This window comes from Amphiura filiformis, chromosome 11, assembly GCF_039555335.1.
Source record: "Amphiura filiformis chromosome 11, Afil_fr2py, whole genome shotgun sequence".
NCBI classification, from domain to species: Eukaryota; Metazoa; Echinodermata; class Ophiuroidea; order Amphilepidida; family Amphiuridae; genus Amphiura; species Amphiura filiformis.
In genome coordinates this window covers 37,709,219-37,726,131 of record NC_092638.1, presented here as the reverse complement: position 1 = coordinate 37,726,131, position 16,913 = coordinate 37,709,219, and the positions used below count along the sequence as shown (strand labels likewise).

At 36.9% G+C, this 16,913-nt stretch overlaps 1 protein-coding gene across 1 annotated transcript in view; it reads left to right on the top strand.

Moving 5' to 3' along the window:
- The window catches only part of LOC140163662 (uncharacterized), a 384,359-nt gene that overhangs the window by 115,667 nt on the left and 251,779 nt on the right, over nt 1-16,913 (top strand). Inside the window, 1 exon segment of the mRNA XM_072186977.1 lies at nt 14,818-15,053. Within this exon segment, the coding sequence (XP_072043078.1) occupies nt 14,818-15,053 (236 nt within the window).

Here is a 16,913-nt window from a genome sequence, read left to right as displayed (position 1 = left end):
CTGAGGAGTTCTGTCTCGTACAGGTGGAAATACACTGCAGATCAATAGACGTGTTTTGATAGAAATATTTGTATGGCTGACTATGACCACATAGATCTATGGTTTGCTTTTCTTGTTCAAGTCAGTGAGGCAATTCAAAATTTTGCTGTGTTAAATTGCACTTGTCCAAACAGAACGCTGGCTTATGTCTTTACTTGTGAAAGAGACACTACAATTGTGAGATCTTGAGATTTCTTTTGCCAATGTGTGTACACAATCACTCTACTCAGACTGGTTTTCACATGATTTACCAGGTGCATGAATAGAAATAGTATTTGTACAAGAAATTCTAACTTGTCAAATGACAGTTTCTGTGTAGTATCGTATCTGTGCATGGTTCTACCGTATGTTTGTAAGAGATGCTAAATGGGGGAGGGGCTGATCCTGGCTGTGATGGTAATGTTGGATGTACTCTGATCAGGGTACTGCACCCATATTATAAGAGCTACATCCTTGGAATGATGTTGTGTGTGTGAGAGATATTTTACCAATCAAACTGAAGTGGCATGGCATACAGATCGACATAAACAAGACAATTCCAAATGAATTAAGTTTATCTAAGAAAACCTCACTGAGGAGTTCTGTCTCGTACAGGTGGAAATACACGGTGCAGATCAATAGACGTGTTTTGATAGAAATATTTGTATGGCTGACTATGACCACATAGATCTATGGTTTGCTTCTCTTGTTCAAGTCAGCGAGGCAATTCAAAATTTTGCTGTGTTAAATTGCACTTGTCCAAACAGAGCGCTGGCTTATGTCTTTACTTGTGAAAGAGACACTACAATTGTGAGATCTTGAGATTTCTTTCGCCAATGCGACATGTATAAACTTCTACGTGTTACGCTATTGAAAGTAGCATGGAATAGATGTAAGATTGTAGCTTATTATGGTTTGCTTGATAAATAAAAAAAATACTTATATGATCGCCTGCTGCACCCCGGGCAATGGTTTGGCATGGGGCAGGGGGAGGTGTATTGGCATGGGGCAGGGGGAGGTGTATTTCACTGAAATTCACTTTGCCCCCAATGCTCCCCCCCAAAAAAAATCCTGGTGCTGCCACTGCAAATCACATCATGTCAACAACATTCATGAAATTTTACAATTATTTTGCCATTGTATTAATAAAAGCCTCACCACTCTTCCAAAAGCAATCAGTCGTGAGAATTCCCATTGGGGCTATTCCAGTTGAAATCCATACACCCCCTACACAATGTATGAAAGATATGACCGTAATGTTCCACGTATGGAGTGCAGATTTCAAATAAGGTTACCTGTATGGGGACTCCACTTTGAAATCTACACCCTGTGTGTGGGAGATTGAAAAGGTCATGTCTGTCATAGGGGTGTATGTAATTCAACTGGAATTACTCATTGCTTTTATCATTGTGTGTCGCACAAGTTTATCATATTGGGCTATTCCATTTGTAATTCAACTGGAATAGCCCATTTGCTGACAATCTGTTATAATGGTATTCACTTCCTAGTGTCCAACCATGCCAGTCTTGTCTGGTCTGCGATTTGACAAATATAATCCCGCTGAGATGTGTAAAGGGCGGACGATAAAAAAAAGAAATTTAAAGGAAGAACATGCATTAGTTTGAAATTCGATTACCTGCAATCTGAAGGAAGTAAAGCATTTTTGTCTTCGTTGTTGTGAGAGTTTGCCTTGTGGCGCATCATGTTTGTTATGACCTTTTGCAGTAATAAGAGCAAAGAATTTTAAGGTAATGCGCGGGCTATTTTTGTCCAAAGGCGTTTTTTGCTTGCTTAAATGCGATAGCTATAAGCAGGAAACTGGTGGTTGGGAAAATGGTGCAAAATAATGATGCAGAAATGGGAGGTAGGTATCTGGAGCACGAGGCCCTGGTCGTGATCTAGAAATGGGGATGGAATATATTTTGTTCGCATTATTCATTTGTGAACAACTTTACATTGTTAGCGCATTAAAGGAGAGAAGTGAGTAGCTTCATGTTTTGGTGTGGGGAGAGTGTGGCATATAGTTAGGGTTACTTTACTTACCATTGTTGCTGAGGTCCTGGGTTCAATTCTCGGTAGTGGCAACTTGCTGAGGAATTGGCTAAGGGCAAAAAAGTCATTTCTAATTACCGTACTGACGCGAGTATAGTCCCACCCCGTTTTTGGGTGAACATTTTTCAAAATTGGGGGTGGGACTATACTCGAATTTAAAAAAAAAAAAAATGCTAATGCATTTTGAAATCATTAATAGAGTATGACATGAATACAAATTATCAATTTTCATATTAAAAATACAAAACATCTTGAAATTTTTTTTTTTTTTTTTTTTTTTTTTAGGTCAACCATGAATGATCCTAGCATTTAGGTTTAGGTCCTGGGACACTCCAAAATTTTTTAATTTCTGAAATTTTTCGAAAATTTGGGGTGGGACTTTACTCGAAGGTGGGACTATACTCAAGGCGTCAGTACGGTAAAACCATTATCAACTTATAACATCTTGTTTACAGCGACTCCACTCCAATCGCATTCAGTATGATACACATATCAAATTAGGCACTTCAGAAATATTTGGTGTGGGGAGAGTGTGGCATAATAGTTAGTGTTACTTTACTTACCTTTGGTGCTGAGGTCCTAGGTTCAATTCTCGATAGTGCCAACTTGCTGGGGTATTGGCATTGTGCATAAAAGTCTTGAATTTAATTGTCAACATTAGAATTTTTCTACTCTTACCCGTGGTACATTTAGAATTGGGTGAATGAACCATAGGAGTATTATTTATTTATTTATTTATTTATTTCTTATTTAACCTGGGGTGACCAATCAATGCACTGGCACTGTTCTCCCTTGGTTCCCAGGTGGCACAAGGCCATACATATAATACACAATAAAAACGGCATGTAAAACATTATATCATACGATTGCACATATTACAACAAATTACATCAAGAGCAATACAATAAAAACATCATTTAAGGCATAGGTCATATGATTGCACATTACATCAGAAGCATCAAGGAAATATACAAACAGTAGAGAAAAAGTTTTTAAATTTTTTTTATGACAAAACACAATGGATTAAGGTATCTTGGGCCAAAGCTGAAGCAACGTCAGATCTGACCCAGCATATCCAAGAACAAGAAACAGAAGCGCAGGGACATAACTGAATGGAAAAGAACATCCCTGCGCCCAAGACATGCTACCAGCAGGCAAACACGGGTCAGCCGAAAAACACTCCAACAGCACCCCAGCTCCCTCTACCAGTGTAAAGACCCGGATGAAGCCCTGACCACCACCACCGCCCACTCCATCCACCGGAGCACCCCCACGGGTCCCGAACCACTACCCGCGAGCCAGCAGCCCCAGCATTCCATCCTTAGGAGAGGATGTTAAGCTGTCAGTCCTGTGAGCCATATCTGTATGTATAACATATTTCACCTTGATGTGGCAATGATGTCAGTGCGCACTTCAGGTGCAGTAGCAGATGCTCTAAGACTGGTGTACGCACGCACACGCTTAGACACACCGCATCGATGCTGGCACGAAACTCAATGCGTTGACGTCACTGCCATATCAGGGTGAAAAGTAGTATAGCTTGCAGTTAATTTTGAAAAGAGTAGGGTTTAACCCTTGACTGTCCCAGTACGTTCTGTTACTGTTTGAATATTCACAATGATCTACATCTAAATTTGGGCTATTCCAGTTGAAATCAACATACCCCCTATGGAAGAGCAGTGAGCAGTGATTTATACTGCGCTATGCACAGGCACAACGCCTAGACGTTGATCCACAAGCCTCAGCACACTTTACAGGTTGTCGCTGACCACTATGGCCCCACACATCATACCATAAACCATTTAACAACAAAGCAGGGACTTTGCTACTTCAAGAGCGCACACCCTAGACATTCCACAAATAACCATCGCAACCAGGATCAACTCCCCGAGTTTCGTACGGGTTACAACGAGACAATTAGCAGTAAGTTCCTTGTCATGGGGAATTTCAAGCTAACTGAATTTTCCACGAGAGCATACTAGGCACCGCCAGGGTTCGAACCCGCAACCTCTCGCACCATAGTCGAACGCCTTAACGATTGAACTAACTTGACTACAAAGGGAGTGTGGATTCCAAATGCGGTTACCTGAATGGGTGACTACATTTGAAATGTGCACCCCCTGTGTCGGTGAAGACCTGACCTTAATCACCCACACAACTGTGTGCGCATTTCAAATGTAATCACCCATTCAGGTAACCGCATTTGGAATTCACACTCCCTGTGTGGGAGATTAAAGTCATGTCTTCCATAGTGGGTGTATAGGTTTCAACTGGGAGTAGCCCATTAGTAAAACCAACACACACCTACATACAAAACATAATATTTCTTGCAATTTTTTTTCACACAACATGCAAAATAATCCACAAATCATTCAAACAGACACTCATCTTCTTGAATTATTAATCACCGTAATAACATTTGGAGACACACTACACCGTATTTATGCATCATATAGATTATCATTTATGAATTTTTGAAAATATTATTTTAAGCTCTAAGCGGCTATAATCATATGTGGTAGGGAGACAGTATTGAATAACAACTGTCTCATTGAAGTGTATTATGTATAAAGCGAAGGCGAAAAAAGAACTTTGTTCTATGGGCCGGGTGGAGGAACCTTTCATGTAGGGTCTGGCATTTTTTGGTTTGTTTTAGCAAATGACCCTAAAAATGCCTTTAAAATCTCAGGGATGTGATTGTCTGGATTTTTCTGTTTTTTGTGGCCAAAATTTATGCTATTCTATTGATTTTCAGCCTGTTTTAGTGTATTTTGCCTAATTTCACACCGTTTTTCTGGATCTTTACTATTTTCAGGATATTCACAAGCTTTGAATCACACCCCTGAAATCTCCCAACATCTATAAATAATGTTGCAATTTGTTTTCACTCACTTCAATTTTTTTAGGAAATTTAATCAGATTTCGCCAAAAAATGGCTGATTTTGCATGCATACACTGTTAGAACACTGCGTAAAAAACGGTTGGGTATGGTTTTTTACCCAACATTGTTTTTGGGTATATATTTTACCCAATATTAGGTAAACAACCTGACCCAATCCTTGAGGGATATGCATGTGGTATCCAGCGGTTGGGAAAAATAGTAATTTTACCAAAATTACCATTTTACCCAACCGCTGGGTACCATGAACATCCCTCATGGGATGGGTATGGTTTTTTACCCAACATTCGGTAAATTACTGGAAATAAGCTGATGTAGGGTCAAATTTACACAATATTGGGTAAAAACCTTACCCAACCGGTTTAAATGTTCTAACAGTGTATTAACAAATCATTGTCCCCGAAATGCAAAAATGTAGGTCAGTCGGGCCTGTAGAACAGGTTTTATTTTCATTGCCTGAAGTAATTATGCTGTTCTCTTCATTTTTATTGTCTTTTTCTTTCAAAACTACTACAACTACCTCCTTGCATATTTATGAGATTTTGAAAACTTATCCCTTCAAAGTATATTACTCTGTTGATACATATTTACCAGTTCCAATTAAAATCATTACCAACATAACAACTTGTTTACGACCACTCCAGTCCAATCACATTCAGTATGATACACATATCAAATTAGGCACTTCAGAAATATTTATGTGTGTGTGTTTACTTTGAAAAAGCTTCCCGTACCTGGCCTAAGGCTTACATGCAGCATTTATAGGATGAACCAAGAAGGCGTTGGTGGCTTCTATACGCTGGCGAAGTTACGTAATAATCGGATTAAATACCATAGCAATAGGTGAAAACAATTTTTGAATATACCGCGCTTCACTGATACGTTCACGCGGTACCTCTGCATTGAAACATATCATGCTGATCAATTGCACCTGTAAGATTAGTATCTTTGAAAAGACCAGTATTGTATTCAATCTATGATTGCAGACATACACAGGTGATGAGTGTAATCTGCTTGTAGTGCAGCGCGATATGTTCAAAATTGTTTTCACCTATTGCTATGGTAATTAATCCGATTAATTACGTAACTTCGCCAGCGTATAAGCACTCTCACATTACCATGTGCATTAGAGCCTATTCATAGTATACATGTAGATCAAGATCGAAATGGATTATGTAGTCTCTAGATCTAGGTCACATAATGGGCTATTCCATTTCAAATCCACACTACCATGACTACCCCTGTGGAAGATTAAGCTAAAGTCTTCCACTTAGGGAGTATGAGTTTTGAATAGAACAGACAATTGGGTAACTTCCATTTGAAATACTCACTCTAGTTGTGAAAGATATAGGTAAAGCCATAAAACAGGGGAGTATGGATTTCAAAATGATTAACCCTGACCAATTACATTTGATAATATATTCCCCCTGTGGAAGATATTTCCAAAATCTTCCACAGGGGTAGTGTGGATTTCAACTGGAATAGCCCAATGCATCGGCAATAAAAGAAACATTCACGGTGAATAAGGACTTCCGAAAAGCCTCATCAAAAGTACCAAAATAGTGAATCTTCAAAAAAATATTTGTCTAAGGCCATATTAGAAAAATGAGCATGTGCACCAAATGATGCAATTAGATATTGCTTCTTGCAACATTATTGAGTATTGTGTAGATGTGGAAGATACACATCATAAACAGTGTTTTGTGTGTTTTCAGTAAAAGTCATGCAGAATGTACACTTACTTAGATGAGACATCTGGCAAAACAATCCGTAATCCAAGACAGAATCAAAAAGACTAATAAAAAAGTTTGCGCCTGACGTCACTTTCAAACACCCTAGGAGCCTTGATTGGTTTAATAGAGCGTACATAAAACTGAAGGAAGGTTGATTCATCTGTGTTGTGATCTGGTGCCGATGGAAGAAAATGAAACGCAGAAAATGGCGAAAAATTACGGTACTTTTACCATGTTTACAAGGCAAAAAGCAACTTTTCTAGGTATTGTTGACATGGTGCCTCCTGGAAAGAATGTTTCCTATTACTAAAACATAATATTTGAGATTGTTTGTATACTTGATGCTGTTTTATCGCCACATTCAGGAACTTGAAATTGTCACAAAAAGTGGACCAGAATGACATTTCAAAAGGCTCCCCTCATTGATGGGGTTACTTCCATGTTGAAGTATAGAGGGACATCCTGGCCAAATAGTCTTCTTTTTTGCAATAAATCCCTGAACATGGGGTAGGTTTTATCACAGAAAATCTGGGAGCCCATTTGGGAAATTCATCCCAAATTGGTAAAAATGAGTTACAGTTTTACAAAAAAATCCTTAGATGTGTCCATATTTTTTGGGGAAAAATATCATAAAAGAGCAAAATTGAGTAAAATTGAATCCTAAATATGAATTATGGTTTTGCAGCTCGGGCTGCACACCCCATCAAGGGAAGCGATAAATAGAGCATACATGAAGCACATTCATGAAGAGCAAAAGGTCTCAATACGCGGATTTAGGGTTTCTCTACCGGAAATCAATTTGTGCCGAAATTCCTTCCCACAATGCAATATGCGTTTTGCATAACAAAGAATATTGATTAACCTCCAAACTGTATCTATTGTTATGCAAAACGCTTATTGCATTGTGGGAATGAATTTCGGCACAAATTGACTTCAGGTAGAGAAACCCTAAATCCGCGTATAGAGCTTAACTAAAAAACAGTCCCTGAAAAAAAGAGTATAGCATTATTTTAAATCACCCATAACTATGTTAGTGAGACACCCGGTCAGACACTACTTTCTCTCAGACAAGACAATCTGTTTACCCATGTTTGCCATTAAGGGTCGGTTCATAGTGAATATTCGAAGGCTTAATATTCGCTTCAATACTTTTGTGACGCCAAAATATATACGGCAAACGAATAAAATATGAGTTGAATCGGATTAAATATCGCGCAACTGATAGCGTAGATACTATTGATTTATATGAAATGTTCGAGGTCACCTGAATATCGCTCGATTTAACGATGATTTCAAAAATCCCCAATGAAAATTAAGGGATCTGGAATGAGCGTTTTGAGCGCTTCGACAGTATTTTTGTGGGACATGAGAGCACATCAGACATATCGAATTGCATTCTGAATACGAAGAATGTCCTTCTGATATCAAATAATTTTCATTTTTTGAAATTCACGATATAATATAAATTTTATGACAAATTATTAAAATTTGATATTTTTTCACATATTGATATATAACAGTCCTCGAAGTAAATATTATAAATCTAATGATATTTTTTAAAGTGTATGTAGCTGGGAGGAAAAGCCGACGATCAATTGAAAATTTTGCCCTTTCATATTGATAATATGGATTTTTTTTTCACAAATAGACCTAATTTTTTTTGGTGTTTTGAGAAAAAAAATCCATATCTTCAATACGAAAGGTCAAAATTGTCAATTGATTGTCGGCTTTTCATCCCACCTACATACACTATAAGTATAAATCATCAGATTTATAAAGTTTACTTCGAGTACTGTTAAATAACAAAAAATATCAATTTTTAATCATTTGCCATAAAATGTGTATTTCATTGCGAATTTCAAAAAATCCAAATTATTTGATAATTATTTTGAAGGACATTCTTCGTATTCAGAATCCTATTCGATATTTCTGATGTGCTCTAATGTCCCACAATAAATAGGCCTACTGTCCAAACGTTCTTTTTGATTCGCATTGATTTAGTGGTGTGCCCCCTTATTAGTGCGGTACAAGCGTACCCATTTTTATATGATATGAAAGTAAAGGAAAATGCCTGGCAGGCAATAGCATTCCAATGCTGTAGTGATGGTAAGTAATGTTTTATGCAAATAATATGATATTTAGGCTTACAAACATAACCTAAATGTACAAGTGAATGTTTCCATATTAACGTAGCTCTATTTAAATCGACTGTTGCAGAAAAAAAGTCTAACTCCAAATTCAGATTTATGCCTCCACCCCGGTTTTACATAAATAATGTTTGGCCCCAGTTCTAGGTCCCCATATGCATCTGCCCTGGCAGAGGATGTGTGAGGGTCTGGGGGTGGTAAATCATTGGTTATTGATATAAAAATGCGTTTGCCATGGAGGTTCACCCATTTTTGTCATCTTTTTCCGCACTAGAGGAATTCTTGACGTTTTTGGCACCTATAGGCCTAAACGATGTTATTTTGGGCGGAATAAAGATGTAATGCGTTGTTATCAGTCAAATTCATAACTATAATTAATAATTAAGAGGGCAAAATAAGTAATAGGGCCTATGTAGGAATGGATATATAGCGCTTTGCAATGAATATCTTCATAAACTATGCAGAACAACCAAAACCACGAGCGTTGGTACCCTATCATTGCATGCTCTTTTAAAATAAATTCTTGTTTATTTCTATAATTTGTGAATCAGGCATTAAAACACACTTAGGCCCTAGCAATGTAGGCCTACACAAGTTTGGAACGAGACTTTTTATCTTTTGACGCCAGTATTTCGGTCAAATGCCAAAATTGATTGCTCAATGAATCATGAAATGAGAGCAATACTACTTTGATGATACCGATCTCAAGTGGATATCAGCCAATGAAAAAAGTATTCACCGGAAATATATTTGTGGGAGTTGAATTTTGTTGAACTCGACAGATATATATTTGGTGGGTCACCGTGGGTGGTCTCATATATAACACTTGTGAGGGCTGTCATATTTGTCGTCGCTTCAATCATATCTGATGATATTTATATATTTATTTATTTATTTATTTATACTCTTTTTTCTTTCCTCTTTTTCCCCTTCCCAATTTTTGACTCTTCTCGTTTTTTGTGTACGGGGGGCAGCTTGCACCCCCGGTCCCCACTGGTTACGCCACTGCTCCTATTTAGACCCATTTATACAGACATTAAATCATGACAATAGTTCAATGGAGTTTACCTATTATGATTTTATTAACTTCGTTAAAGAAATTCTCTAAATTTTGCTTACCTTGGTCAACGGGCAATACTTGTTAACAGTCGGGCAACGCTGTGAATTGTAGAAATATATCTTTCTCCGGTTCATAGTTTTATATTCGAAGTCGCATATATTTTGACGCCCAAAACGTATTCGAGTCGAATATTCGCCTTGAATATTCACTTTGAACCAGCCTTAAGTGAGGCCATACTTAACCAACTACTAAAGCACATAATTTAATGCATGGACTGAACTAACTTAGCTAGCCATTGGCAAACTGACCAATTTCACAAAGGTGACAATTGAATAGGCTACTTTACTAGCTACTAAAATTTCACCAGGCCAAATTTAAGGAAAAAACCGTACTGGCTACTTAAACAGCACATTTTACACTGCACATGTCATGGTTGTTTGTTGTGATCATTTATTAATGGTTAACAAAACATTACTTAATTTTCAATTCAGGACTTCTCAATAACTATCACAATAATATACTCCTAGTCTCCTACACATATATTTTTAGCTATTTTTAAGTTAAATTTGTTATCTTTTCTGTCTTTTTGTGGTAATGTTTATTCTATAAACTGGATATTTGTGTGCAAATTGAGGGCGCTATTTACATATATTTTAAATTTAATTTAACCCAAAAATATGAGTAATTCCTTTCATTTCATGATAAAAAGCAGTTGGAAAATTTCCTTGCTATATGTTACTCATGTTTAGGATGTTTTAATGCCATTATACAAGTGTCTACCCCTTGTAAAGATGCAAACAAGATTTAAGATAAGTAGCGCCATCAGTGTTCAACTTTCCTTAAAAATGTTACTTCCACTTTTTGCCAAAGCTGATTTCTGGTAATATGTTCAAGAGCAGATCTAAATTTTGAGCTTGTTTCATTAAAACCAAGAGGGGGGATAGAGTAAACATCAAGCATATAACAAGAGTGCTCTAACTAATGAGCCAACTATCCATAAAAGGGCAATCCCTAAAAGAGAGAAGCAGTATCTAAAATATTTATAACTATATTAATGAGACACCGGTCAGACACTACTTTCTCTCAGACAAGACAATCTGTTTACCTATGTTTGCCATTAAGAGAGGCTAGACTTACCAACTACTAAAGCACAGAATTTAATGCGTGGACTGAACTAACTTAGCTAGCCATTGGCAAACTGACCAATTTCACAAAGGTGATAATTGAATAGGCTACTTTACTAGCTACTAAAATTTCACCAGGCCAAATTTAAGGGAAAAAATGTGCTGGCTACTTAAATAACACATATTACACTGCACATGTATACACGTAGGTGCCAACATTGACGAGATGCTGAATTTTAAGATTTTGCCCGAAGTGAAATGACTTGAATGGGTGTTGATTAGGCAACTGGGTGCAAATTTAAATTATTAGATTTGACATGATTATGTGAACATATAAAAGTCTTAATCTTTCTTTCATTTTTTGCCAAAGCTGATTTCCATGTTTGGTAAAATGTCCAAGAGCAGATCTAACTTTGGAGCTTGTTTCATTTAATATAAAACGGGTGTGGGTGGGTGGGGTGTTGTAAATAGAGTGAACCAGGCTGCACAAATCGCCTGTCCGAGCAGCCCGGGCAATCACATTTTTGTCGGGCAATTAAAACTCTGAAGAGCTGTGCCCGATCGGGCAAGTCTAAAGTTAAACCAATTAAAGCTTGATGATTTAAAATGGAGTATTTCTGTCCAACTTGTGTTCACAGAAGTAAAAAAACATCAAAACAAAGTAGAAAACTTCTTGAAATGGAACTCAAATTTCGCTAGGCACTCGTATCCCACACCAGACTTGCAGACATATACATGTATATATGCTAATGAACATAATGCCGTTACGTGACGTATTGGAAGTTTGGCCAATTATAGAACCTGTTTCGTGCAAATATCATGACGCCAATGACGCCAGCTGGCCATGTATTTGCATATGATTGAGATTGAGATGTATTAGTGGTTGGCGTAAATACGTAAATCGCCGTGACTTTACTGACAAAATTTCACATAAAATACACATTATTTTCCACATGTAAGAAACAAACAGTGAAATAATTGAATGAAATGTTCATTTTTTATGCATTTCATGAATACTCATTTATTTATCATCTTAACTGAGAAAAGTATTGGATTTCCGTAAGAATGAAACTGCCAAATTCGGCACACTTACGGTACTATGCACTGCACTGCATGATGAGTACGGTATGTGACTTTGTCGACAATTGTTGCCGGGAATATGGGTTAATTTCGGGCAATTTCGGGCAACCAATTTTTGGATATTGCCTGCCCGATCGGGCAAGCTAAAAGATAAAATTTGTCGCGGCCTGGAGTGAACACAGGATGGGCCAATTTTCTTAGTCATCCAGTTGTTGTAAACAAAGTTTGGGAAATAAATCTAATGCTGGAACTTATTTTTTGCAATTTGCTATGTTGCATCTGGAACCACCAGACTTCATCAGGCAACTGACCCATTGGACTGATGATACTGATCACATGACTATCATATGACGAGTCCAATGGGTCAGTTGCCGGATTAAGTCTGGTGGTTCCAAACACAATGTAGCAAAGTTACTAAAAGTAAGTTCCAGTATTAAATTTAAGTGACGTAATAATCAGATTAACTATACCATAGCAATAGGTGAAATTTTTTTTGAATATATCGCACTGCACTACAAGCAGGTTGCACTCATCTCCTGTGTATGTCTGCAATCATAGATTGAATACAACACTGTTCTTTTCAAAGATACTATTCAGGTGCGAGTGATCAGCATATGGTTCAATGCAGAGATACTGGTAAACGCACTAGTGAAATTGTTTTCGCCTATTGCTATGAATGCTATGGTAGTTAATCCGATTATTACGTCACTTTGCCAGCGAATACTGCATTTGTACTTGTCTGAGCTGAAGGTGGTGATGTATTTCATGCCTGCGGTGTAGTTGCTGTTAAAATATAGATTTTGTTCTCGCTTTCACATTTTAAGTAAATTTTGTAAAAAAAAAAATGAGATGAAAGCAGATGATGTTTGAGAACTCTTCATCAGGTTGTCATTTATTATTTATAGTCTAATACCCGGCATTGATAGGTGTTATATCTCAAATGTAATATGTAGAGAACGTTGAACTGTGCCAATGGAAATTAGCTGGCAATAAATAGTGTTTGATTGGTAACACTACACATTGTGACCAAATTAGTTGTTACCATTTGCTACAACTTGCTACACTGTGCTGCTTGTTTTTGTACTTTGTTTACAATTATGTTTATTCACATAGAAATTTGAAAATTGTCAAAATGCTCTGCTCTGTTTGGCCTCCCACCACATGATTTTGCTTTACATGAGTAGAAGTTAGCTAACAAATCACCAACAAGTATAATGCCATAGACTGATGATGAAAAAAGCATTAGTCTAGCTAGCTGACTTTGGTGACCAAATTTTCCCGGCCCTGTGGATCATAGTTTTGCAGGCAATTCAAGAGAGAAAGTCAACAGAACAAGTACATTACAAGATTCCTATTGCAACCGCCTGCACAGGTACAACGTTGGTACCAGACAGGTACACACAGAGTACCTACACAGTACCAATACTGCAACTGGACAAGACACCCAGCAGTGGTACTTCACTGGTACTACATTGGTACTCCCCTGATACTGCACAGTACCAGATAAGTACCATAGCTTGACGATGGTGTACCTGCAATAGGAATCTGTTAATGTTCAAAAGTACTAAAAATTGGAAAAGTAAATGTTATTTTCTCTGATTGCCTTGTGTACCACAATCAACTTGTACAATCAATCTCACCATTGTATCAACATGAGAAGGGAATCACTGATAAGGCATACAAAATCCTACTCTATAACCCTTATCAAGATTCCTTAGAGCTGAACTAGTGGATTAACAAAAAAGCAAGTTACTTTAGGATGCTGCTTATCTAGTCCCGATCTGACTACAATCACAGAGACAGATGCATTTCCCATCTGCTTAACAAGCCTTTAGCAGTTTAAGGAGTTTGTTTGCTGGTTCGTCTCAGCCTCCGGTAGACCCTTGTTACTTTAAGGTGTCATTAATGCTGCTAACTTAAGTCAGTGGCAGACCCTGGATTTTGTGTTAATTTTCTCTGAAGGAGATAAGTTCCTGGGGATGTTTTTTGATGTTTGCTGTGATAGGATTGTTCTTAGAATAATGTCTGTAAAAGGGATTATAGGAACAAGATAAATAAAGCAACAGTGGGTTTAGGCAGTGAGTATTATTTGCAAGAAAGAAAGTGATGAACTTATATGGCAGGTTAATGCCTTGTTGTAACATTTCCATAAAAAAAGAGATTAGTATTTCTTTTCCATTTACTGTAGATAACTAGATATGTCCCCTTTTTATTTTGAGTGGAACAACTGAGGTAAAGCAAAGAAAATTGGAATTTACTACCAGCGCCAATGTCGCTAATGCGTGTCACTCCGTCGGTCGTGCTACAACATGGTCCTTTGGTGTGAATATGACAGTGTGGCACACCAAGTATGTACTGTGTTGTGAACATAGCGTATGTGTTAGACTAATATTTTCATCGTAATAATTAAACAATGGTTCCTGCACTTTATTCAAAATCTCTGATTTTTTCAAATCGCACAATTTTACAATACAAATGTTACAATATGGCTTTAAGTGTATTTTAAAATTCTTTTAATATTTTACTTTTAGTACACAAAATTAAAATTTGAGGTCTGCAAAATCTCTAGAAACTCCTTTTGCTACCCCATGTGACAACAATATTGTATCAAATGTTTTTGATTTGCAAGAATGAACATTTTTGAAAAAAACTTACGTTTTACTTATATTGCATTGTTTTGTGTGTAATTCTTTATTTAATACAGGTCGAGATTTTACTCCAGTTCCGAGCCAATCCTATAATGATAAACAAAGTAGCGAAGACGCCACTGGACTTATCTGCTGAATTCGGCAAGCTTCAGGTGGTCGAGATCCTATTAGACAGTAATCTATGTGGGGCAATAATAGCAGGGCCTCGGCCTACCATGGATAATCCTAGTCCTATCAGTGTACATACACCCCTACATCTAGCAGCAAAGAATGGCCATGTTGATGTAATAAGGTAAGTCACAAGCTGGGTAAAATATCTTAACTGTATGAAGATGTGATCGTTGCAATTGGTTTAGTATAGTGTTCTTTCTCTGATTTCAAATGAACAAATTCTAAAAATACTTACTTCTAGGAATACTTTTAGAAGCTTACATGACACACAACTAAATTTTTCGCTTGTATGTGTTGAGCAATGCTATGGAGTTGTGTGTATTATGTGATGTGATTTGCTAACATTGATGAAGACCATTCTAGTTACAGAGCAGGTTCAAGGTTTACTTAACAGGTTTCTTTTAACTATTTGATATGTTTATATACCATACTACTGACATTACTTCAATGGCTTGCTGTCTACTGTAGATAGCAGTTTTCTATATACTACATAGATAAATGTGTAGCTATCTACTGTAGATAGCAATGTGTTGTATAGGTTTTGCCTGTTTACTGTGGATAATAGTTTGCTGTCCACTGTTGATAATAACTTGCTGTCTACTGTAGATAGTAATTTGCTGTCTGATGTAGATAGTAATTTGCTGTCTACTGTAGATAGTAATTTGCTGTCTACTAAAGATAGTAATTTGCTGTCTACTATAGATAGTAATTTGCGGTCTACTATAGATAGTAATTTGTTGTCTGATGTAGATAGTAATTTGCGGTCTACTGTAGATAGTAATTTGCTGTCTACTGTAGGTAGTAATTTGCTGTCTACTGTATATAGTAATTTGCTGTCTACTGTAGATAGTAATTAGCTGTCTGATGTAGATAGTAATTTGCTCTCTACTGTAGATAGTAATTTGCTGTCTACTGTAAAGAGTACTTTGCTGTCTACTGTAGATAGTAATTTGCTGTCTACTGTAAAGAGTAATTTGCTGTCTACTATAGATGTATTTTGCTGTCTACTGTAGATAATAATTTGCTGTCTGATGTCGATAGTAATTTGCTGTCTACTGTAGATAATAATTTGCTGTCTGATGTCGATAGTAATTTGCTGTCTACTGTATAGATAATAATCTGCTGTCTACTTTAGATAGTAATTTGCTGTCTATTGTAGATAGTAATTTGCTGTCTACTATCGATGTAAATTGCTGTCTACTGTAGATAGAAACATACTGTCTACTGTAGATAGAAATATGCTGTCTACTGTAGAATGTGTAGATAGAAATATGCTGTCTACTGTAGAAATATGCTGTCTACTGTAGATAGTAATATGTTGGTTTCTAAGCACTTCTGGTAATTTTTGAACCTTAAGCTAAAGCATCACATATTTTGACAGAAAAGTTTGATGTTGCATTAGATAATAGCATCTTAGTTACCAGAGGTCAAGGGTGCCTTAATTCAATTTAAGGACCAAATTAGCTTGAGTACCAACAATATATTCTTATTTTAAAGATTCATCTTCTGCTCACGTATATTCGATCAATTTCTGTAATTTATTAAGAAAAAATAAACACAGAAACATTAACCTAATTGAGGGTAATTCGAATACATAGTTTATAGTAGTTCTTTTTTACTGCCGGCCTTAATTGCCAATTACAATATGTGGTGAATCTAAAGTGAAACAAATTAGTAGTCATTTGTGGGTTAATGGTCATATCCGGAAAAGACGCATACATTTAAAGCTTACGGACATGGCATAGGTTGTGTAACGAATTACAGAAAGTTTGGCCAATTAGAGAATTTTCTCGTAACTATAACAAGACCGTCTGTCTCAAAGGGCAAACTCGGCATAGCTTGCACGTGTAGAACACGACAGCGGATCGCATAGACAATTACAGAATTTCTTCTTAGTTACGATAACAGGATGGTCACTCTCATGGGGCAAATCAATTGTCCAGTGGCTCACAAATCAATCTTAAATTGGCCAACCTTATTC